The 25873-nt window shown below is 40.3% G+C and overlaps 1 protein-coding gene across 3 annotated transcripts in view; it reads left to right on the top strand.

Annotated features, from left to right (window-relative positions):
* The window catches only part of CASS4 (Cas scaffold protein family member 4), a 56719-nt gene that overhangs the window by 523 nt on the left and 30323 nt on the right, over positions 1 to 25873 (top strand). The window contains exon 1 of one of the 3 annotated variants that reach the window (XM_087959255.1): positions 9727 to 10174. The exons of the other annotated variants lie outside the window; for them this stretch is intronic. Coding sequence (XP_087815381.1) covers positions 10163 to 10174 — 12 coding nt within the window. The 5' untranslated portion in view covers positions 9727 to 10162. Of the gene's footprint in view, positions 1 to 9726; positions 10175 to 25873 lie in introns of those variants that run through there. 3 annotated transcript variants of the gene reach the window in all.

Raw genomic sequence — 25873 nt, 5'->3', positions numbered from 1 at the left:
TATTTACAGGCTTGCACTATAAACATTATAAGGCTATTTTGGAAAAATCTAAATTATTATTGAAGAACCAATGGAGAACTAAAAACTTAATAATGATAAAATTATGGCCTGAACTGGGCACAGGATATAACTATGTACTTTTGAATGGTTAAGAAAAGGATGATATTGTTTTGTTTTGTTTGGTATGGATGTTTTAAATGGATGATGTAGATGCTTCTAAGCTGATGATATGTTTTTATTTTGGAGGTTATCCTCAGAAGATAAATTAAGTCTCACCATCCTACTGTATGTTGATTTAGATGTTTTAGGAGACATGGCTTCATCAAGTCTTAAGCTGGAGGCAAATGTTTCCCTGTCCAATCATATCCGACTCTAGGGCATGGTGCTCACCTCTGTTTCTTAGCTGAGAGAGACAGCATTGTTCAAAGACTTTATCAGTGGTCATGTGGCAGGCATGGCTATATGCCAAAGGCACACGGAACACTGTTATCTTCCCACCAAAGTGGTACCTATTCATCTACTCACAGTTGCATGCTTTCAAACTGCTAGGTGGGCAGGAGCTGGGACAAGGAAAGGAAGCTCACCCCATTGTGCAGCGCCCAGATCTGAAACTCAGATTGTCAGTTGTCCAGCTGACAAGTTCAGCGTCTTTAACCACAGAGCCATTGCTAGAGGTAACACTCTCCAAAATCACATTTCATGAGTCCACTTGACCGAAGGACGCTTGCCTGATGAAACCAGAGTGTGGCAAAACACTTTGGGGCATACCCAGCAGAAGAAAAGGACTTTTGAGGAGTTGGATTTCACACAAATGACCAGAATTACCTATTGCTAGAATCCAAAGGTTGATACGGGAGTAATTTCTAAATCAGCTTTTTGTTTTGTTAGAGCTTGGTGTTGGATCTCTTGTCTAACTATAGAACTCCTGCATCCAGTTGGATTTCCTGAAACTGAGGCTAGTTTGTGCATGATTTCTAACCATGGTTTTATATTATAATGACTGGGGTAGATATGACTAGGTGTTATTACATGGTATAAAAGCTCAACCTGTCAACCAATCAATAGCTCAGTTAATGGTAGCTCCCTACCAATTTCTTCATCCACCCAGTATCCCAGACAACTAACACAACAAGATGAACTAATTCTACTTTATTGTAAGGCTATGTTAAAAGAATCTTGCAAGTCTGAAACCACAAACTTCCCACCTCCATTTTTAACTCCTGACTCCATTAGGATGGGCCCTTCCTAAGTTTCTTTCCCTGATGCAACTGCAGGCTTTTCCCTCTCTTGCCTGATTGTTTCCTAGACAGCATCTCTTTTCCCTTTTCCCCAAGATCAGTCATATCTTCCATTACATAGCTTTCCACAAGTAAAGTCATTGGGGAGTCCAGCAGGAAATTGGACTTTTCTCCCATTCTCCCTGGGTTTTTTTGCCTGCTCATGGTCATCCTGTTTATTTGTTTAGGTAGGTAAATATTGATTTATTATTGAAGTTCATTTCCCACTACGTGTCATGATCCTGACTAATGAACCCAAGCAAATCAAAACTCTGAGGCTGAGGCCTTCTTCTAAGAACTTCTTTATTGGGTACATCATATCAGCACAATCAAATGGAAAACCAACTCTAAATGTTTTCTGTGGTTTCAGTATAATTAAAATAGGAAATAAGTTTCTCCCTAAAAGTTACAGGTCATGTTGACCAATTAGGTTAATTTACGCGCTCTCCAGGCACTCCTCCCTGTCTCTATCCACCACCTGTAGAGATTACCTTGGTTCCCACCAGAAAGTTCTGTGTTTTGTCTAGCAACGTATTTCATCCTCTTTCCCCCTCCCCCATCTGTGTGGCAAATGAGGAATAAAAAAATGGCTTCTGCCAGGTTCAATTCGAAGTTGACACTACAATTGTCTTTCGGTGTATGATATATACAAGTATTGATCATAAGACTGTCCAGCATTGAAGTAAAAAAAATATGATCAGCTTAAAATTTAATGTTCTATCTACTTGCATTTGCATGCTTTCGAACCGCTAGGTTGGCAGGAGCTGGAGCAAGGACAGGAGTTTACCCTGTCGTGTGGCACTTGGTTTTCATACCTGGGCTGCTGGCTTTCCAGCTGACAAGCTCAGCGTCTTAACTACTGAGCCACCAAGCCTCCTATATCAGACTACACCACTTTTTTTCCAAAGGAAGATCTAACTAGTAACAGGGTTGTCCAGTATAGCATACTGTAAAAATATCAATTGCTCCTACTCATGTGACGATACCTATATATTATGTCCAGTATTAGAGACAGAAAAACTCTTAGTAACAATAAGGTGCTTGTTTTATACCTCTTCAACTTTTGTGACCTGTCCAATATTTTTCTGATCAGCTGTTGTGGGAAAAGAATAGGAACAGTGTGTTAGGTGCTTAAGACTGCAGTCCTATAACCACTTTCCTGGCAGTAAACCTTAATACAGTATGTATCTAGTAAGCCATGATATGATATGATATACTTGATTGATTAATCAATTGACCATATGAAACCTGAGACATCAGCCACAGTGAAATACAATAAAATGAGATAAAATCCAATGAAGTTGGATAAAATAGCTGCAGAATAAAAAATATAATACAAGATAAAATACCCTGTTTCTCCAACAATACGGCCTCCCCCAATAGAAAGTCCCAGCATGTTTTATAGGCATGAAATGAAATTAAGCCCCTCCCCCCAAATTAAGGCCTATATTAAAACATGTGAAATGGTGGGGAATGGTGGGGGTGCTTGCCGTTAGGAAGTACTTTTGTTGCACACCCAGATATGGTGCTGCCTGAGTTGACCCCGATACAAAGTGCCCCACCAACGCCGAGGTCAACATCCAAGCTGTCGCCGCCTGCCCGCCCGAAGATGCAAGGGGGGCGGATTTAAGTCACCCCCAAAAAGACGACCTAGCCATTTTTTTGGGGATCAAAAAAAAATAAGACCCGGCCTTATTATATGAGAAACACGGTAGTAGAAGGTAAAATATGGTAGAAGAAAACTACTAATTAAGTCAACTGACTGTATTAAATATACAAAACTGATACAAAAATGAAAATAGGTAAAACAAAACTTCATAACAGATTGTCACCCCTGTGGTTAACTCCAATCTGATCATGGTATTCTGTCCTCTTTGAGATGACCTTGGAAATGCAAAAAAACACTTTGAAATGAAGACTGTGGTCTTATTGAAGATGGGCAGTTTTGTTCCCTGCATTAAGTAAGATTATTTCTCCCAGATACCTCCCAATATTTTTTAGTTTTTAAATTACGGGCCTAAATAAATGGCCCTTTCTGCAGAGTACAATGTGCAGTCAACAAGAATGTGTCCAGTGTTTTCAGCGATTGGAGCTCCACAGATGGACAATCTTCCTCCAATTGGGACTCCATGAAACCTCCCTTGTCTTACCATGGAGTCCAGTTGTTCAAATCTAGCTCTAGAAAAAGCTCTTCTGAGATGCCAAGGTATGTAAGTTGTTAAAATATTTTTTTCTAACTGGGGAGGCTGATTTGTCATAAGTAAACCTATATGATGTATGGAGTGGTGTGGTGATCTAATGATGGAGACGCTCGCCTCCCACTTGGAAGGTTGAGAGTTCAATCCTAGGCAGCAGCAGATATTTCTCTATCAGGATGCAAAGAGAAAATATCTGCTGTGAACTCCACATAGGCATCAGGGAGGGCACCCAGCCAGTAAACACTCTGCTCTATTCAGTCACCCTGATTGAACCCAAATTAAAGGATTATAGGGTCGGAAAAAGAAAAAAAATATGATGGATTTTATAGCTGAATAATGACAGGTAGTCTTGGACTTACGACTGGTTACAACAGACCGGGGGTGGGATTCAGATGTCTGAACAACCGGTTCTGTGGGCATGGCCTAATTTTTGGGTGTGGCTTGGTGGTCATGTGACTGGGTGGGCATGGCTTGTTGACTGGGTGTGGCTTGGTGGTCATGTGACCGGCTGGGCATGGCTTGTATGTGTAAATAATGAGGTTTTTTTTATTAAAAAAGAGCAACTTTTACCCAAAATAAGGCAAAGCAGGCAGGCAGATTGAGTTGTTCACAGAGTCACAGATTCACTTAGAGATCTATTTTTCTGCAATCTGCTACCTGAGTGTGTCACATAAAATTTGCTTGCAAGCAAACTCATAAAATTTGTTAACAAAAAATTAACTCACAACACACCATGTATGTAAATATTGAATTTTCTATAAAAAAGAGCAACTTTTACCCAAAATCAGGCAAAGCAGGCAAGCAGATTGAGTTGCTCACAGAATCACAGATTCAGTTAGAGATCTATCTTTCTGCAGTCTGCTACCTGAGTCTGCACTGAAAAATAGAAACTTCACTCCTAAGGAAGGTTCAGCTCTGCTTTTAGATTAGCTAAAAAGCAAGAAATCCAACTATTTCCTGCTATCTAGGTAATCTAAATCTCCTGGCACAGCAAAACAGCTGATGGTTGGGGGTGGAAGGAAAAATAGCAACTTAGCAGGCAAGTTTGGAGTGAGTAAGCGGGGAAGGGAGGAGCGGGGCCAGTGGTGCGATTTGCCAGTGCTCCGATCTGGGCAGAATCATAACAACCAGTTCTATAGAACTGGTCTGATCAGGTAGAATCCCATCCCTGCAACAGATTCCACAAAAGGTGCTTACTAACTGTTGCCCCCCCATAATCAAATAACCACAGTTTGGCTGCTCAGCAGCTGGTCCACATTCACAGCCATTTGCATGTAAATCATACCATCATGATTTATGTTTTTTGTTTTTTTCTGGAAACCAGTTTGCCCTATAGCAAGCAATGGGTTTCCTTAACGATCATGAATTCACTTAACAACCATGGTGGTTCCCTTAACAACCACTGCAAAAAAGGTCATAAAATTGGATCCATCATGTGGTGACCTGCTTTTACGACCATCACGACTTACAATCATAAAGGGCAGGCTCCATTATGGTTGTAAGTAAAGGACTATCTGTATGCACACAACCAATCTGTACAACCTTAACCTAAACCTTACCTGGGTTTAGTCCTTCATGCCTATTAAGTCACTAAACTGCAGAACCTATATTTGTTCGCATATCAGACACGATAGGATTCTCTTTATTTCCATTCAACAGTAGTTCCTGCTACATCTACTCCGAAGGTTTCCTTGAAGACTTCTCGTTTTTATTTGTTTAGTATTTTATTTTGGGAATCAGCCATACAAAATATATGTAACAACTGTGTATCACTTTCAATAGTCTATGTGCTTTTACAATGTTTCCTCTTTTGTCGCCTTTTTCCAGTATGAGAGCTCGGTATGGTTTCCTCATTTGAAGCGCAGGAACTTAGCTTATTCAAAGCTGGCTTGAACCTCCTTTTCCAGTTCTGGGTTTCTATCTGCTCTTATTTGTGATTTCCCAGAAAGCTGATTATGTTGGCACTCCAATATTTTTTTAGGTTTTTTTTTTTTTTTGACCCTGCTTTTATTATTTTCAGGGCAGTCAACATAACTCACAGTCCTTTCTTCTCCTCATTTCCCCACAACAACCTTGTGAGGCAGCGATAGGATACCTGTTCCAGTACCAGTTTGGCGATCATGCTCACGTGCACGCATACCTAACATGCAAACACAGCGTTCCCCACACCAGCTGAGGCCTGCAGCGCCAATCGGATGAGAGGATAAAGAAGATAAAAGCACAGAGGGTGGGCGGAAGGGCCGGTCCTGCGCTTTCCTCTTCTTGGTCCTCTCAGCTGATTGTTGGAGGCTTTTTTTTTCCTCCTCCAGCTGATGGTGGGAGGCTTTGTTTTACTATTGGTTCAGCAGAACCGGTCTGAACCAGTAGGATACCACCACTGCTGTGAGGTAAGTTGGGCTAAGAGAGAGAGAGCCCAAAGTCACCCAAGGGGCTAAGGCAGGATTGTTTGACCTTGGGGGAGGGCTGGGATGGGTGTGGTCAGGGTGGGTATAGCCAGCTTGATGTTACTTGTGTCGGGGGAGCCTATGGAGGCCCTCCTGGGCTCTGCTTTCAGTGGCAGAGGCACCACGGGTTGGTCCTTCAGGCCAGATCTAAGCACCTCATGGGCTGGATCCAGCCCCCAGGCCTTGAGTTTGACATCCCCTGCACTAGACCAAACTGAAACATTAAGCTACCTATGTTATTTTGAGCTGCAAGTCCTCACTATTACTTCTGCTACATTTTTACTTTGGTAGTTCAAGATGGTACACACGGACAATTTGCTTGTTCTCATCATCACAATAGTCCTCTAGAGTAGATTTGCAAGACACAAAGTACAGAATCACATTTCTTGAATTTGAAAGGATAGGAATTAAACATTGCAAACATTTTAAGCTTAGCTGATATCTTTCTTGGAAAAAGCGGGGTTGGGGGTTCTTTTGTAGCGGAAATCGGGTTCTTTGAAAATGTGAATGGGGCAGGGAATGGTTCCACACAAGTGTCAGGCAAGCACATGCACGCACGCACACAGCTCCATTTGCACAAGCAGTGGGCATGCACCTGCCCACTGAAGTGGGGATTCGCATGTGTGCCTGCACACTTGCCCAGCACTTCCACAGCCCGGTTCCGAACAGCTCGTGAGTGCCCAGGTATTGGAGACCCCTGTTCTAAAGCACTACTCTTCTAGACACATGTGTGACCTGTAATTATTCTGCTGTCAGCCATTCCCTGTTCTGGAACCATTTTGTTCCTGGAATGGGGAAACTTTCACCTGTAAACTTAACCTGGTCCAAAGAGTCAAGGAATCTAGCATGCAGACTTTCAACAACATTTTTTTTTCTACTGTTCCTAAAGCCTTCTCTTGTCCATGGGCAAGAGGGCTAGCCAGAACACCTCCACTTTGCCCAAACCCTGTCTTTCTTCCAAAGGAAAGAAAGATACGGCAATGGCCTACTCCCACTGAAAATAGATTCCTGCTAATTTCATGATGGAAAGATGCACAACAGGCAAAATGCCAGAAACCATAAGAAGGGATGGTTTTTCATTGTTTTGTGCTGGAGGAGACAGATTCGAGATGAAGGCAATGCATCCATTGTGGATCTTCTTAATCTCTTGGTGGCCTTCCATTCCATCAAGTATGGTATCTTTGCAGGCTGAGTGAGTTCAGAAAATGGACTCATGGGTTTGGGAGAGAAAGACATAGTGTTAGTTCTGGTGGTTCTCCTCCTTCCTCTAGACCAGTTCTAGTCAGTTGTGGTAGTGAAAAGCTGTCCAACCATAGACCCCTTCTTTAACTTCTCCTAGATTATTTTTAACATCTATATGAAGCTGCTAAGGTAGGGTATGCTGATGATGCTCAATTATATCTCTCTAGCTCTTGTGACCAAGTGAGGCTGTCATGGTTCTGTCCAATGTCTGTATGATGACCCGAGGTGAGGCACAAAGGCAACACAGTCACATAAGAAAAGTCCCTTTAATACCTCCAACTTTGCCCCCAATGTCCAGTTACCTTCAACTGGAGAAAAAAATTCTCCCCAGAACAGTCTTTAAGTGGAAGAAATTCAGTCTGAAAACTTAGTACATATAAACTGTAAATAAAAATCCACACAAACCACGCTGCAACAATTAACTGGACACGGCAGGATAATGAATTGCAGAATTCAAAGGCCAACAAAACACACACAGTTGGGAAGACACCAGGAACCCAGATAAGCCTCGACCATAAAAGATAAGTCACAATTTGCTTTCAACAAGTTGCTGTGTGCAAACTCCCTTTTTAAACACTGTGTTCCCAGCTGCAGCTAATGAAGGGAATCAGGGCCCTTCCCTCCCCCATAAGCCATGCAACTCACATTGCTCCATTCTCTGTTCCTCCCTGCATGTCCTAGGATGAAGTCGGGGTGGGCCTGGATCTTCCTCTGAATTCCCTCTGTCTTGCTCTACCTCTCTCCTGCTCTGCCCAGCCAGACTGTGCCCTTCCCCAGTTTCTTCCACAGCCAATGGAGCCACACTCCCACTCCCTGTCAGCTGCTAGTCCTCCCCCTTGGAATCAGATTCCAACAGGGGCATGACAGTCTGGAAGCTGTGGAGAACTAGATGAGGAAGAACAGGACATGGCTCAACTCTACCAAGACCAAATGGTTGTAGGTTTTGGGTCCTTTAAGTCAAGAAACCAAAGAGGTTATATGCCAACCAGAGTCACACTATTCTAGTTAGGGAGCCATACAATTTTTTTAAAAGGAAAAATCAGTATCAAGAAAATATTACATCAATTTACATCATTACATCAACATTACATGAAGTGTAAATACCACTTTATAATGCCTTGGTAAGGCCACAATTGGAATACTGCATTCGGTTTTGGTCGCACGATGTTAAAAAGATGTTGAGACTCTAGAAAGAGTTCAGAGAAGAGCAACAAAGATTATTAGAGGACTGGAGGCGAAAACATATGAAGAATGGTTGCTGGAACTGGGTATGTCTAGTTTAATGAAAAGAAGGACTAGGGGAGACATGATAGCAGCGTTCCAATATCTCAGGGGCTGCCACAAAGAAGAGGGAGTCAAACTATTCTCCAAAGCACCTGAGGGCAGGACAAGAAGAAATGGGTGGAAACTAATCAAGGAGAGAAGCAACCTAGAACTGAGGAGAAATTTCCTGACAGTTTGAACAATTAATCAGTGGAACAACTTGCCTCAAGAAGTTGTGAATGTTCCAACACTGGAAGTTTTTAAAAAGATGTTAGATAACCATTTGTCTGAAGTGGTATAGCGTTTCCTGCCTAGGCAGGGGGTTGGACTAGAAGACCTCCAAAGCCCCTTCCAACTCTGTTATTCTATTCTATTCCATTCCATTCCATTCCATTCCATTCCATTCCATTCCATTCCATTCCATTCCATTCCATTCTATTCTATTCTATTCTATTCTATTCTATTCTATTCTATTCTATTCTATTCCATTCCATTCCATTCTATTCTAAAGATGTTATATGCCAACCAGAGTCACATTATTCTAGCTAGGGAGCCGTACAAATGTTTTAAAATGCAAAATCAGTATCAAGAAAATATTATATCAATTAATAAAAGAGAAAGAGATGTGGTTTTGGAATTTTTCCCGAATACCAGGAGAAGGGAGCCCCAAATGCCCACCTTTGAAGGTTCATTCCACAGCTTCAAAGAAATAGTGCAAGATCAGAAAATGTGGAAAGACCTGGCCCATAAAATCACCAAGAGTCGGACACGACTGAATGAATAACATCTCATCATCATTATCATCATCATGGATCATCATCGTCATCCATAGCTTGGAACCTACATAGGAGAGATCTTTTTTCCTTGCCCAGACAGTCCTTTTTTTGAAAATGGGTGATATCATGAAAGGACTTTCCAGTTCTTCTATGAAAGTCCCTCCAGCCCACATGATGTGGCTGAGGTTCTTTCTTTCCTTTTTTTTTTTTTAAAGTGATTTACATATCAGATGCCAACCCAGGACAGATGGCCCATTTGAATAGGCAGGGCTCAGCAAAAGTATTTTTTTTTTTAATGGCTCTGTCATGGCTTTGTTCCTTTTGATATATATTCTCTCTCCACCCCACCTCCCTGCCCTGTTTAAAGATTCAGCCTCTACTTGGAATTTGAATGGGAACTCCTGGGGCAGCAGCGCTGGGGGGAAAAAAAGCAGTAAAAACACCCACCAGAAAACCAGCAACTTTGACTGCAGTGTTAGAAAAGCTGCTCTGAAGTACGGCTCCAAGACCCTGTTCCCTAACCATGTTCTGCCTTTCTGTGTGGCTTTTAGAACCTCCCCCCCCTTACGGAGCCTTAGAGTGGGAGCCTCCCATGTTGGAGACCCCAAGCACCTCCTGGCGAGACCTTCATCTGCATGAAAGAAAACTGCAAGCCGGTTGCAATCCTGGGGGGAGAATTTCAGTGGGTGATGTGATTTGGACACACCACCACCACCCCGCAATCCTTCCTCCCTCCGCCCACCCCAAGGAAGGCTGTTCATTTCACTCAGGAAAAATAAATAATTAAATAAGTGACTTATCGGTGCTGCAAACGGAGGGCAGAATTAAACAGCTGAGGCTCGCCAGAAGACTTTTAAATGGTGTGCCTGGCTCCACTGCCTTGCAGCAGAAACTGCTGGAAGCAGGTTTCAGTATGGACTTTGAAGTGATGGGAGACAGTGGTGCAAAGTAATACAAGCAAGATGAGAGTCAATGTGAGTATTGGGCATTTCTTGCAGCTCTGGATGTGTTTTATTAAAAAGCATTTATTTTATTTATTCATTAGAGACGATCTGTAGGTTTATGATGGTACATGCGCGTTTGGGTGTACACGCATTTATTTTGATATAAAGAGCATGGATTAAAAGAACCCATTTAGATTGCATTTTTTTATTCTTTAGTGTTTTTCCTTACGGTATTTTATACTTTTCACCTTTTGCTTTGCTTGATTGAATTGATAAGCCTTCCCGAAAATATTCATTGATAGTCATATAAGTGTAATCAACTGACTCAACATTTATACCACTAGAACAATTCTTCCATGTGCACCTTACCTGGAGGTCTGATCTGTTGGATGGGTTAATCTGAATAAGCGGTATAGGGGAAAGGGAGATCTCATTTGAAGTTGTCTTAAATGCATGCTCTTATTAGTGGATGTGAATATTGTTGAAGTATAAATGTTTTCCATTGTTCTCTACCTTTTCTCTGGAAGTCATTGTAAAGGGAACAAGCTTATGTATCGGGAAGTGGGGCAGAAGGCTGCTGTTCATTTGCCCTCTTGTAAAAATAAAATAGATTCTATGCAGAATGCACCAATCCCAAATGTCATTTTTAATTGATGAAATACAGCTACATAACAGGGATAAATGATACCAGTGTGATTATGCCATCAGTGAAGAAATACCTAACAGCAGTTGAAATGAACTGAAAGTGAAGGGGGAGGAAAGGTTCTGTATAATATTACTATAAAGCTACCTTGATTCTTATACCATATTATTAAATCAGATGATAGGAAAACATTGCTTTATCATCTCATTTTCTCAATATAAAAGCATTTCAAAAATTGATAGGAACACCTCTCTTCAATCTACTCAACCTCAAGAGGAATTTTTCCCCAATCTTTATAGAGTAATTCTTATTGATTCCCATGTTTGGGAGAGACAAGAGTTCTTCATAAAATCTTGCGTCCCATAATTTAAGGGGATAAATAATCATATTTGCATCTCTCATTATTACTGTATCTTTTTGCTCTTTTTAAGTTACATTGGCATGTAATCATTGGAAGCCAAACAAAAGCCAAAAAAGATCCATTGGAGGATATGACTAAATCCATATTCCCTCAATTATTTTTGCAATATACCAATGCAGGAAATCTGATGTCCAACTTTTTAAAAGCAATCTTTGATAAATCCAATAAATACAGAAGAAGATTTTTTGTTGAATTAACTTTAACTCTAAATCATAAGATGTATATCTTCCATTCCTTAAAATTTAGATAAGTTGCTTTTTTTCAAAACTGGATATTCCAGTACCTCACTTCACATTTTGTATTACCAATATTAACCTTCATCCTGTTTTGGTTTGGTGTAAAAAAAAATGGTGTAAAATTTCAGTGTTGGTTTTACTTCAAGCATAACATGTCTTAAATTTGGGGTGTCTCTGAAACTTGCCAAAAGATCCAAGACATATTGTTTGATCAGTACATAATTTCATTGTATATACTGTTCAGCAGATGATTCATATTCAGAACACATCCTCTCAAAAGCCTTAAACTGGGCATTATAAATCAGTTAATTCAAAGTATAATAACTGGTTTTGCTGACACAGAACTCCCAATAAATATTTTCCCCACTTTCTCCAAATTTTCATTAATTTACAACTACAATTTCTCATTTGTGCTCAATTCAGAATTTGTCTCCTAGTCTATTAATGTGCAAATATATCTAGCAGCTTTCAAGTCTGAGAAAGGCAACCCCTATAAGCTGACCCCAGGAAGAGGTCAGACAATGGTTCTGTAAATAAGCCCAAAGAGAATGATACTCACAAAAACTCCCATTCCACAAAAATATGGATGCTAACATTCCAGTCATAAAGTTGAAAATCTGATAGATTAAAACCACAGTTTGGCAAAGAATGTCAAGGAACCTTGATTGCCACAAACATTTTCTCAGCAATTTGCTTGCATAAAATTTCTAGTAACACCAGAATTCATATTAAAATACAAATCAGTTCTAGATACTGTTATTCATTTTATTTATATTGCCTCCACAGCACTCCAAGGTAATTTTAGCCACAGATATATATCCTCTATGATATTATTTATGCATGGAGGCATATTTAATTCAGCAAACAGTGATATATTCCTAGGCAAATATAGTCTCATGTGTTTTATACAATTCAAACAAATCTGCACCCTTTCCCAGAAGGAACAAAGAGTCCCTGATCGGATATGCAGGTCACTAATTGATTCTATGGTATTAATCTGAATTCCACTATTGAAAGAGAAATTTCTTTTATTGCGAAGCTTTACGTTCAATTAATAGTAATACTCTTCTCTTTTTGGTGACATTGGAGGAGATTAGATTCCTCACTAAAGCTAAAACAAATGGGTGTAGAATACTCTTTAGTCATTTTTTTTAATAAAGCCCAATATGTATTTCAAAATAAGATCTTGATGGCAAGATAGAGTTGCATTTCACAAAATATCTAATTAGCATTGTTATTCTAATACTAATCCATTTAGTTTTCTCAAATTAGCCCATTACATCCAATTCTTTTGGCAAAAAGATGCATTCAGTCACTTTAACAGTAATCCTGTAAACATTGTATTAATTACAGTAGCAAGGAGACCTATCTCTAATCTCTTTTTGCTGAATGAATATTTCAACTATTATTTCAGGGGGGAAAAATTAAGGAAGTTACACTAAATTCTCATTCTGAATTGGTCAACTAAGCAAAATCTTACCTCTGTTGGAAGAATATTTTTAGATCTCAGAGCCACACTAGTTATGTTTTCTTTTTTAATTTTAGGCATTTGAAAAATACTTTATTATTTTTACTGCTTTTTAAAAGATTACATGAGAAGTTGTGGACCTAAATGTGTAAGAAAGGAAGGTACAAAACACAGCAATCATCTTTAAGTATTAATCAGAATAACAGAATAAAGAGTTGGAAGGGACCTTGGAGGTCTTCTAGTGGCCATGCTCAAGCAAAAGACCCTACACCTTTTCAGACAAATGGTTGTTCAATCTTTTCTTAAAAACCTCCAGTGCTGGAGCACCTACAAGTTCTGGAGACAAGTCATTTCACTGATTAAGTATTCTAATTGTCCATTCTAGGTTGCTTCTCTGCTTGATTAGTTTCCACCCATTGCTTCTTGTCCTGCCTTCAGGTGCTTTGGAGAATAGCTTGGCTCCCTCTTCTTTGTGGCAGCTCCTGAGATATTGAAACACTGCTATTACGTCACTCCTAAACTTTTCAGGAAACTCATAATAAGCCATAATAAGCATTTAAGATACTGTTTTTATTTGGTGCAATTAGATTTAGGGATTTTCTTTGGGAGTGAGTTGTACTGTTGTTCATCCATTCTTCAGAAATTATTTTGGTATGAAATTTGCTGCCCCCATTGCCAATGTCCTTCCACCTCTTGTTTCCCCTGTTCCAAGTCAACACAGTCATTGGAGTAGGTAGTAATGGAGGACATAACCTAACAAATTTACCAGGGTTTGTCAAACTTTCTGAGATCATAACCATTAAATAAACGTTTGGAATGTTAGAAGACTTTCAGATTAAATAAAACCCCCTCTCTACATTCTTAACATCATGCTAGTTCACACTTCTGGTTGAATTGTTGTATGGTTTCCCACCGTCTTTTTTTTTTAAAAAAGGTCCTTTTAAATTGTCTAAGCTAACACCTTGTTTTGTGTTGTGGGGGTTGTTTACCACTTGAATTATTTCACATGCCTTGTGCTCTGATAAGAAGGCTTTCTGATTAAAAATGTTCGAAGGGAGGGATTTGTTTAGTGGAACAAACCAGTTCATTCCTCGCTCAAGGACATTCCAACTGCCAGCTGGCTGGAGGTGGGGGAAAGAGTTACCAGGCAACTGAGTCAGTGCCAGGATTGGATAATGGGACTCATTGTTTTGGGGAAAAGTGGAAAACTTGATTTTTTGGGGGTGGAAATCCCGGGAAAATTCAGAGTTGGCTTTCCACTAGTTAATGCCAAGATGATGTCTCTTAAATTAAAAAAAAAATTCTTTGAGACTCTGCCTCGAAGTTCTAATTTGAAATGGGGTCAATACTTGGAAAGCTGACATAGGGCATGCACACACACACACACACACACACACACACACACACACAAACGCCAGGCTGAAGTAGGAATCACCAGCTCTCACCAGCTGTCTCTGTAATGATCTGAAGTACTCAAGGACATACTATATTTATTGGCCCCAAATAGTATGGAATTATCAGAAATTGTTTTCTTTAATCTTTGAGCTCCATTTTTCTTCGTTATGTTCTGAAATCTGCTCTTCATGTTCCCTAATCCAGTGGTGGTATTCGACTGGTTCGGCCCAGTTTGGGCAAACCGGTAGTAAGAAATGTTACCATTCGGCCGAACCAGTAGTAAAAAATGTTACTGTTCAGTTGAACTGGTAGTAAAAAAACAGCTACCAGTTCGGCTGAACTGGTATTTCTTTTTTTTTCTCCCGACAATCAGCTGTTCCTACAATCAGCTGTGCTGGGATCCCCCTTACTGTCTTACTGCTTTGACCAGGAGGCTTCCCTGAGGCCCAGGAGGCAAAAAAAAAAATAGAGCATGGGGGGAGGTGGGTGATGCGGCCTCCTGGGCCTCAAGGAAGCCTCCTGGGAGCAAAAATGGCCTCCTAAGAGGTTTCCCTGAGGCCCAGGAGGCAAAAAAAGGAGTGTGTGTGGGGGTGCTGCAAAAAAAGCCATACCCACCCAGTCACATGGCCATGCCCACCGAGCCATGCCCACGGAACCAGTAGTAAAAAGATTTGCATCCCACCCCTGCCCTAATCCTATTTTCTCCTTACGCAACACAGGTTTTTAAACTGATATAAAATATCTACGTTCTAAATTAATTTCTCATTGATGGTCATTTCTCTCCAATGACCATAGCAGCTTCATCCAGTGTATTCTTGAGGTGACAGAAAATCTATTCTCGTTATTGTTATTTTGGATCAGCAATGGCTGGATGACTCTAAAGCGTTATATGATACGTTATTAGTAAGAGTCATGCTTTAATGTACCTGTTCTACTAACTTTGTTACTGGAACTGCTAGAAGATGCTACCATGACTGGTTTGTATGCATGTTTTTGGTTCATTCTGAAGCTTCTCAATCTGAAAAGGTACCACTGGACAAGTAGAATGGAATGGAATGGAATGGAATGGAATGGAATAGAATAGAATAGAATAGAATAGAATAGAATAGAATAGAATAGAATAGAATAGAATAGAATAGAATAGAATCTGGAAGAGACCTTGGAGGTCTTCTAGTCCAGCCCCCTGCTCAAGCAGGAGGACCTATACCAGTTCAGACAAGTGACCGTCCAGTCTCTTCTTAAAAACCTCCAGTGATGAAGAACTCACAATGTCTGAAGGCAAAGCTGTTCCACTGGTTAATTGTCCTCACTGTTAGGAAGTTTCTCCTCAATTCCAGGTCGTTTCTCTCTTTGTTTAGTTTCCACCCTCCCCACCTTCCGGAGGCCCTCCGGAGGCCGGAAACAGGTCCATTTCTGGTCTTCCCAAACTTCTGAGAGGCCCGGTTTTTTGCCCTCCCGGGGCTCCAGAGGCTTTTCTTGAGCCTCTGGAAGGGCAAAAATGGCTTTCCCAGACTCCAGAGGCCATCTGGAGGGAGGCCCATTTCTGGCCTTCCAGAGCCTCTGGGAAGCCTGTTTTTTGCCCCCCCTGAGCCTCTGCACAGGTCCTGTACTTACCTGGGATCCAAAATGGGCCACGTGGGGACTCCTGGGAGGGGCAGGCCCAGCCAGGGGTGGGATTTGCTGGTTTGCTGAACCAGCCATAAAATTAGCTACTAGTTATCTACCAGTTCACCCAAAACGGGGAAAACCAGTAGCAGCCCACCCCTGGTCTTACTAGAGTTTGTAAAACAGTGCTAATACTTCACAGGGTCTTGATACTATGCCTCTGTTTATACAACCCAGGATTGGCTTTTTTAGCTGCTGCTGCTGCACATTGCTGGCTCATAGTGGCTTTCCTTCAGCATTGAACCTAGACTACTCAAAATTCTTTGGAAAACTCAAATTTCAAATGTTTGGAATTAGATGTAATAATTCTAGCCAAAGGATTTATATGCATGAATTTTTTGTTCCAATTCTGCCCTGTTTCTGATTTTATATTATTATAGTAGATAAAATCAATGATAACAGGCAAAAAAGTTCACAATTTCCTGCATGATTTTGAAATTTATTGTACTTACTAATAGAATACATTAATAACTAAATAGTTTATAAGAACTGTTCATTATATTAAATATACCTGTAAAGTTAGAGTATTCTATCTGTGTTCAGTTGTATTTTATATACTTTGAAACATTTAAAAAGCCATTTGATTGGACCTTTTAAATAACTAAAAGTTTTTTAAAAAAGATTTTTATAACATACAAAATAACAAATAAAACCATCTTTCAGTTGATGAGGTTAAAGACCTAATTTATAATTTTGCAAAGTCAATTTCCATTTTTTGGGATGGAGGGGGGAGGAAGTAAGTAAGGAATATATCAATAGATATATAGCCTGTGAATAAAGAAAGACAAGAATAGAAGAAGAATAGAATATAACTTTATTACAGTCTTAGACCAGCAATAGACATCACTATTTACAATATACATATACATATACATATACATATACATACACACATACACACATACACACATACATATACATATACATATACATATACATATACATATACATATACATATACATATACATATACATATACATATACATATACATATACATATACATATACATATACATATATATATATATATATATATATATATATATATATATACTGACACATCATAATACATTAATAGTGGGTAAAAAAACATCTGTTAAGAAAATACAGTTAGGGGCACTCCCTGGTTTATATGAGTGGAGAGTCAATAAGTATGTGTGTAAATATCATTTTCCAAAGATTGTTCTATTTCCCAAAATTGTCACAAATTGACAGCTATAATTCTGTAACCAATATTTTTCTAGTAGACATTGCAGCAGCACAGAATTTTGCCACTGCACACATAATAGCTGGGTTTGAATCCTGGAGGAGAAAGTCTACATAAAAATTGTCTGCCCTCCCTGGCAATCTCTCTAGTAAGGGGAGAATATACAATGACCTATAAACTCTGTATAACTCACAGTACAATAAAACATGTGAGATATCTTCAACTTCTCCTTTACCACATATACATACCCGTTCTGCTATTGGTGTTTTGTTATACCTGCCCTGAAGGAGTGCTGATGGGAGAATATTAAATCTGGCTCTGAAGAATGCTATCCTTTGTTTTGGGAAGATCAGATCATTTAGATATCTTGCTGATTCCCACACTCCCTGTTTGATTCTATCCCTGCTGTGGCGAGCCAACCTATTTAGTTCTTCTTGGAACTCCATGTCCTTCATTCTATTGATTATTATTTGCTTTGCTTGGTCAAAGCCTGGGGACATTAAGAATACTGGTGAGAGCCCATAGGAGCCCATCTTATGGTCTATTGCCTGTTTCTAAGGGGAGGGGAATAAAGAAAGACAAAACACACCCTTAAGTTTGGCTCAACTCTTTGTGACTAGGTAAACACATCCATACAATTTTCTTGAGAGCATTATGGAATGATCTTCCTCTGGAATTTTTCTTTGATTTTCAAGTCTACTATATAGCCCAGAAATTAGCCCCCATTCATGCATTAGCAGACTTAATCCTGCTTAAACCAGAAAAGAAAAGTGGGTTTTAAATAACTTTTGCCAAACAGATGACATTGCTGAAGTTGCATCTTAATTGTGTTCCACAGCTGAATCAGTCTGTTGCAGAAGATCTGTACTCCAAAGGATGAACCTATTTCTTGTTCTTGCCTTCCTTCTTTCTGGTCACCCTCTTATGAGTCATTTTATCAAGCGGAATAGGAAATGGGGTTAGGGAGAGGAAGGAAGAAAAAAGGCCTTAACTTGCCATTCTTATTAATAGAATGACAATGCAGAAGATGTTTGTGTTCCACAGGTAGGTTGTGAAACCAAGTCTTCCTTTCCAGAATGCAACAACATTGCCATTTCCTTTACAGGTGTGATTGCTGTACACCACAAAAAAGCTTTGCTGATAATGTGGTAAAAACACCTCTGTGCTCCCATTAATGTTCTTCTAACCAAAGCACAAAAGCATTGCCTGGTATACATTTTTCCATATATCATGACCCGCGAACATCAGTTTTGGACTTTTTCTCCTAGCCATATTGGTGGGCATTCCTGCTTGCCTTCATTCAATAGAAAATCTGTGCAATTTCTACTTCTCCAGCCACCAAGTTCTAATCTATCCCAGAATGAGCAGGGATGTCCTCAGGATGCAGTAAAAAAAAAAGGTCATTGGTGTCCGCATCAGCGCAATCAATACATTTAAAAACAGATGGAGTTCCAATTGCACTCTCACAACCACCAGCTGGACTTTGTAGTCTTTGACACCTCTGGTAATAAGGCTTGTGAGTGACCCTATCATTGTCCCAAAGTTGCTTTTTCAGGAGGTGTGGTGGACTCCCATGGAAAGGATGAGACACAAGCGAGTGAACTCGGGATGGGAGTCTAGAGCAATTTCTAGTGCTCCCTTTTTATTGAGAATTTTACACATAGTAAGCATTCACATTGTGGATAATAATTAAACATAATACACAGAATTATTTACAATTGTCTGAGCTGCATGATTGTTTCTGGTGTTTACTTTTAATTTCCTTGTTTTATCTAGGTGACCTTTAGGCAGACATGTATGTATAAGGTCTTAGATTAATCATTACTCAATACTGGAGTGATGTTATTCCCACATCTCCCCTGTTTTAGTTTTTTGATGATCGCGGATGCCTCGGTAGCTTTTCGCCATCTGCAACAACAGCTCTCCTTCCGTAGGCTTCACCCGACACATTCCTAAAAGTCCAGGGAGACATTGGATACAACAGCATACACAAAGAGAAAGTATAAAAAGCAATATCACTCCAACAATTAAATGATGAATCCATGAACCATCTGGAAACCAGGACCAAAGTGCAGACCACACGTCCAGTCCCTCGTCCTCCGATTGTAATGGATTCTCATTCAGGGTTTGTTCCATATGCTGTATAGTAGCTGTAATGTTTGGAGAAAAATCAGAGATATACATGCAACAATGCGTATGAATCACAGTGCAAACTCCCCCTTGCGCTGCCAAAATAGTGTCCACCGCATATCTGGTTTGCAGGACAAAGTCAAGGATTTTTCCTTGCTCTTCTTCAAGCAGCTTTAGAGTTTTAATGGTTTCATTAAACATAGTAATTGTCCAATTGTTTAAACGATGTAAATCTCTATAGTTCATCATGACTCCTAAAGGAGGAATAACTCCCCTTGATATTTGTGTCCAGTAGTCATGAGTCAAAACAGAGTTTACTTCCGTTGCGGAATGCGCATTGCAGATATGAGCAGTCCCCAAAGATTTTTGAATGAAATGAGATGGGATTACTTTCCCAAAGGTGCAGACTCCTTTCCATCGTGCTGGCATGCGATCATAGGCCATCCGTCCACACAGCAACCATAGATTTGCTCCCAGGAGATGACCAATCGTATTTGGTTCAGCATAGATTAATTTTGCAAAGGACTGCATTAACATAGCCAAATAAGTGGATGGTGGTGCGTATTTCCCATTCGCACATTTGTACAACTGGTTTTCTCTCGTGGTGGGACAACATGTGGCAGGAATATATGGACACCTATTTTCATTGATCAAAGATGTGATATCATATCGAGAAATGTTATGTACAAAGTAAGTGAGATTTTTAGTTTTCATATCATTAGAATAAAACCGACTTCCATTGCTAATAACAATTGTTTTGTTGCAAAACGGATATGTTCCCAAGTAAGTCATATTTTCTACTGTCTCATTGTGGGTCCAACAGATACCTGCCACCTCTTGGATTCGGCTTCCAAGGTGCAAGGTATTTATGTTACTTATAGTCCAACTGTTAGACCACATCCCTGAACAACCATAGCATTGTCCCTTATACCAGTCACCTTCAGCCAGAGGTACTGCAACCATTGGAAGCCCTGATGTTTTGTGAGTTGGCATGTGCATACATATCCAACAATCAGTTTTATTATGAAGGTTTGCTAGCTTCCCCATGTCCTGGATCAACGTGTTTCTTTTCCATTCCCCCAAATCCATCCCTTTGCCCCTTTGGCTGATGATAAGGACGAACACAGTGAGCAGGAACCCAAACAACTGTCCCCTCATCTTCAACAGCAGCGTATCCTCTGCCCCAAGTTGTCAGCGGGACAGGTCCTCTCCACGTTGGATCTGGTAGTCTCCTATACCGAACTTTCGGTCTTGGCGTACCTGCAGAAGGGGAGGAAGCAAAATGCCTTCTGGCTGCCGTAGCAGCTGTCATGTTTAGAAAATTTTAAGTATATAATGTAATATTAAGAATGTTTTGTATGTAAGGCAAGCCATATCCATCCACTTCCCCCGTTTTTGTTTTTATGTGAAGGAGTGTCCTTTGGAAGTGGCCATTGATCAATCTAGACTGGCTGAGAGGTTAACAATTGCAATTTTTCCATTATCCAATAACAATTTTTGTGCGAAATTGTGATAGCAAATCTCTACCCCACAAGTTTATATGCAAGGGCAACACAAGAGGTTGAATCCTTGCAGTCTCACCAGTTTCTCTATGCAATGCCTTCAACCAATGTACACTACTTCTTGCAAACTGCATACCACCCACTCCACGAACAGCTGGAGAGTCCTCAAGCGCCCATTCATTTGGCCATTCCTTTTGGCGTATCACAGAGACATCTGCTCCGGAATCTATAAGGCCAGAAAATGATTTTTCTTGAATTTCAATTGTCATTTTTGGTTGATCTGTAGTCAAATTTTTTGTCAGCGCTAGCAATTCTGCAGCAACTGGAGAACTGGTCATTTCAGTGGATCCAAAACCTCCAGTTCGTGGGATCCCAATTAAAGGATTCATAGGAATGTATGGAAGCAATAATAACTGGGTAATAGATTCACCGGCCATTAATGATGTAGGAGTATCAGTGTATAATTGTACCTTAATAACCCCTTTATAATCCTGATCAATAACTCCTGGAATAACAAAAAACCCTTTTTCTGATGCAGAAGACCTGGGAAGTACTAATCCCACTGTTTTTTCTGGCAGTGGCTCATGCAAATGAGTGTCCTCAATGTACACTTGATTAGGAAAGGTCACATCAATTGAATTCAGCATTTTTAAACTCAAACCTGCATTCCCAGTAATTGCAGGCGATGCTTTTGTGACAGCCTTAGGAGCGGGGCTAGCTGCACGCCCCAAATTTAGTTTCCCGGATTTTGGTTCTGATCAGAGCGACATTGATTTGCCCAATGAAACCCTTTTTTGCATTTTGGACAGACTGATTTCGGGCGGATGTCCTTAATTTTGTTTTTGTTAAATGCCATTCCCCCCCCAGGGGCATGGCACTGAGCTTTAAAATGGCCAGGCTTCCCACAATTAAAACAATTCCCTGTAGGTTTCATCCCTTTTTGTAATGCCATAGCCAAAGTCTCCATGTTGTAAGCCTGAGAACCCACCACTGCACATGCCTTTAACAGATCAGCCAGAGTAATCTCACCTCTAGCCACCAAAGGCTGTAAAATACGCTTGCAGTCAGCGTTTGCATTTTCAACTGCCAATTTCAGCAAAAGTTCCTTTGCTGCTTCTTCATTAGATATTTGTCTGGTAATAGCCAATTGCAGCCTTTCCACAAAATCATTATAAGACTCAGATGCTGTTTGCTTAATTTGAGAAAAAGACTGTGCTGGGGTTCCCACATTCTGGATGTGGGACAATGCCCCAAGGACAGCTGCCATAACCACTGGTAATACGTGATCAGGCAAATTAGCAGCTTGATCAGCAGTGGATTCAAACAAACCTGCCCCATAGATTTGGTCTGGCGTATACAGCCCCCCTGAATTCCTTCCCCTAGTGATAGCTTCTCTTTGGTATTCTGAGTCAAAGACCACATACTGAGTAGAACTCAATATCATTCTCATTAAATCTTTCCAGTCACTAGGAATCATGCGTGAGGTAGCCAAACTTGTCAGAAGCCCCTTTGTAAAAGGACTTTGAATACCATAATCTTTAACTGCTTTTTTAATTTCTCTAAGAACAGCTAAAGGAATCGGAATCCATTCAATTTCCATATTGCCTTGAGCATTTATTTGTCTATTAACTGGAAACAAATTCATCTGGGTAATCTCATCAGGCTCTAATTTCCCTTCATTGAAAGCCTGAATGCATCATTGCTTGAACTTTCCCCGTTTGTGATTGGATTTTCTCCTCTACAGGCGTAAGCGCTGTTGGGGTTGATAAGGCATATTCCAATTTTGAAATTGGGGAGTGCAACACTTCATAAGGAGGAGGTTCAACTAAAGTTTTTAAAAGAGGCTGTTGCTGGATTTCTAAAGCAGTCATAACAACCTTCCAATATATCAAAATTTTAGCTGTTGCCCGTGGCTCTTCATGAAGGATAGTTCCAATTCTCCTCCATGTGTCTAACTTTAAAGATCCCTTCTCTGGATAGTAGGGACACTGCCGCCAGATCTCTTGCAGCAGCTCTTTCACTTTATCTTTTGAAAGAACTATTTGCTCCCCCCCAGAGGGTTTAAAGAAAAAGAGGTTTGTCCTGACTAACCTCAGCAGCTCACTAACATGCCGTTCCTGTGGCTGAGAGAGTTTTCCCCCCATGCTCCCTGAAAAAAATCCTATTGTCCAGCAATAGTTAAGTACGTACTTTACCTATTCCAGGCGAGGAAACACAGAGGTCCGGACACGTACCACCTGCAGTGGATCACGTCGGGGTCACCACTTGTGGTGGACTCCCATGGAAAGGATGAGACACAAGCGAGTGAACTCGGGATGGGAGTCTAGAGCAATTTCTAGTGCTCCCTTTTTATTGAGAATTTTACACATAGTAAGCATTCACATTGTGGATAATAATTAAACATAATACACAAAATTATTTACAATTGTCTGAGCTGCATGATTGTTTCTGGTGTTTACTTTTAATTTCCTTGTTTTATCTAGGTGACCTTTAGGCAGACATGTATGTATAAGGTCTTAGATTAATCATTACTCAATACTGGAGTCAGAGTTATTCCCACAAGGAGGCAACTGGACTTTCTTTCTTTTTTTTTTCTTTTGAAGATGTTTCGCTTCTCATCCAAGAAACTTCTTCAGCAGGATAGTGGGGAATGGAAGGATTTATATTCCTTGTAGACACTTGGAGGTGCTTCAACAACCCTCTAAAAGGATGCAAATGACCAGCTGCCTGCAAGGAATATCAATCCTCCCATTCCCCACTATCCTGTCAGAGCTGAAAAAGCTTCTTAGATGAGAAGTGAAATGCCTTCAAAGAAAAAACAAGGAAGTCCAGTTGCCTCGTGAAAAAGCACCTTTGGGACAACCATGACCCGGATGACTGAGAATCTCTACAGACTTTTGACTCGACCCTTACAGCTTTGTTGTGGGGGTAATTTAAGGACAGCCATTGGTAGTTCCTTCTGGTTTTGCTTCTCTTCCCAATCAACATTCGCCAGTGAGAAAAACCACTGTCACCCTCACTAATCTCCCGTGTGGTAAAGTAGGCTTGGATGGATATGAGTAGATGCTCAGGATGAAGGCGTCAGTCACCTTTCAAGCTTTTCAAGCAGTCAGTTGTACTTGTACCTTGTTGCCCTGGCTACTTCTGAACATGACTCTATCAATCCACCCCTTAGATTAATTGATACTTCAGAAAGGGAAGGGAAAGGAAGGGAAGGGAAAAGACTCCTTGTGTCATTTTATGAAGATTTTAGAAAAAGAACATTAATGCTTAATTATTTCTGAGAAGAGAATCCAATAGACATCTGTCTTAAGGCTCCAGTAGGTCATTACAACCTGTTACTTTTATCTTGATGGAATATTTTATTAAAATATTTTCTTATAGACTCGGTTTGAGTCCTTTCCCAGGGTTATTAGAGGAGGAATCTTAATAATGATTTATCAAGAGAACAGCAAAAGCAGCACTTAACATTTTCCAGCATATGCTATGAAGTTTCCTTCATTTAGGGGGCCGCAGTGGCTCACATGGTAAGATGCTAGGCCTGCGCATCGCTGAGGCTGGCAGCTCGGCGGCTCGATTCCCATGAGTGAATAAACCATGGAGGGACAAGAAAGGAGCTTCCCCTGATTGCCTACTGGCATTCAGGTGTCCTGTGGGTAAAAATAACACCACCTGAAAAAATTCCTTTCACAGAGGCAGCCAGCCACCTCAGTAATCCCTGGCTAACACATGCCATACGCTAAATAAATAAATCCTTCATTTAATTCTTCATTTCATATGATTTGATTTAATTTAAAGTGATCTTAGTTGGTGGGTCTCCCAACCACTCTTGAAGCAGCAAATTCTGCCTTGATACTTTTGAAGACTCTTGAAATACTCATTCAATGAACATGATTTCTACGGGTTTGAGAGAACCGTAGAAAAGCTGACCAAGAGTAAAATGCCAGAAAGTCATCCAAGCAATAACTTTCTCTCTAACTAAATCCTCAGGCAAGAAAACTCTCATGCTGGATTCCACAGGAAGAACAAATAAAATGTTTAGTGACAAGTATCTATATTTTCAGCTGTATTCTGTACATATGAATATGTATCCATATTCAAGCTGTATGCATGCATGTTGCGTCATTTACCAAAAAGAAAGTAAGCTGAGAGGACACTATATTTCTGTGGAATCTAAATGCTTTCTGTAGCATTTGAATGTACGTTGGCTTTCATATTTATTTTAAATAGCTGTAAGCACAAATGCATTTTCTGGCGGCAATTGGCCGGAGAGAGAATTGGAGAAGGTAATAATATGCCAATGTCCACAGCAGTGTTTCTCAACCTTGGCAACTTGAAGAATTCCCCAGCCAGTCGATGGGGATGATGGCTCAAAAGGCAAATCTTCTGCCTTCCATGCTTACAGTTGTTGAAACCTTGTAGGTAGTCAAAGCATCAACTATTCAGGATTCATTGCAGGTAGAGAGGAATTCAACCACAATAAGCTAGCGGGTTTACAGCTTAATAAGTCTAGTTTTGTTTTTACCCTGCAGGACTCAGCGATGGGTCTGTTTTTTGCAGATTCTAAAAACTGAACTCTCTGGCAACAGGGAGGAAGTTATATTTTCATAAGATAATAGGCTGGTGTTGGATAGGAAGTCTGAGCATGAGGGGAAAATTGATTATGCTCTGGCAGAAATAGATGACTCATCCCAGACCTGTTAGGTAAAATGAACTGGTTGTCACAAGAGATGGAAACAAGCAATATCTGGAAAAATGAGAAGGTAGTAAAGATGCCTTCAGTGTGTCCTATCTCTGGATTGCAAGTGTCATTGGTGTGGTTGAGGGGTCTGTATAATTGTCACAGTGTTTTCTTTTGTTTCATTTTATGGAAAGGGGAATGGGAGAAAAGCCAACTTGAATGTCTTTTCAGGCAGCGTAATGATTTGGCCTTGCGGAGATCTGGTGCTATTAACTTCTCTTGAGAGCATATCTGGAACAAGGTCTTAAGTCTGTCCTTCCTATGTAAAACCTTTTATAAAATGTCCATTCTGTTTTGGCATCTGCTTCTCCAAATTGTTT

This window comes from Notechis scutatus, chromosome 3 (assembly GCF_049901735.1).
Source record: "Notechis scutatus isolate UNSWTSFEM ecotype Mainland chromosome 3, rNotScu1.2, whole genome shotgun sequence".
Taxonomy (NCBI): domain Eukaryota; kingdom Metazoa; phylum Chordata; class Lepidosauria; order Squamata; family Elapidae; genus Notechis; species Notechis scutatus.
This window is presented reverse-complemented; position numbering and strand designations above follow the sequence as displayed.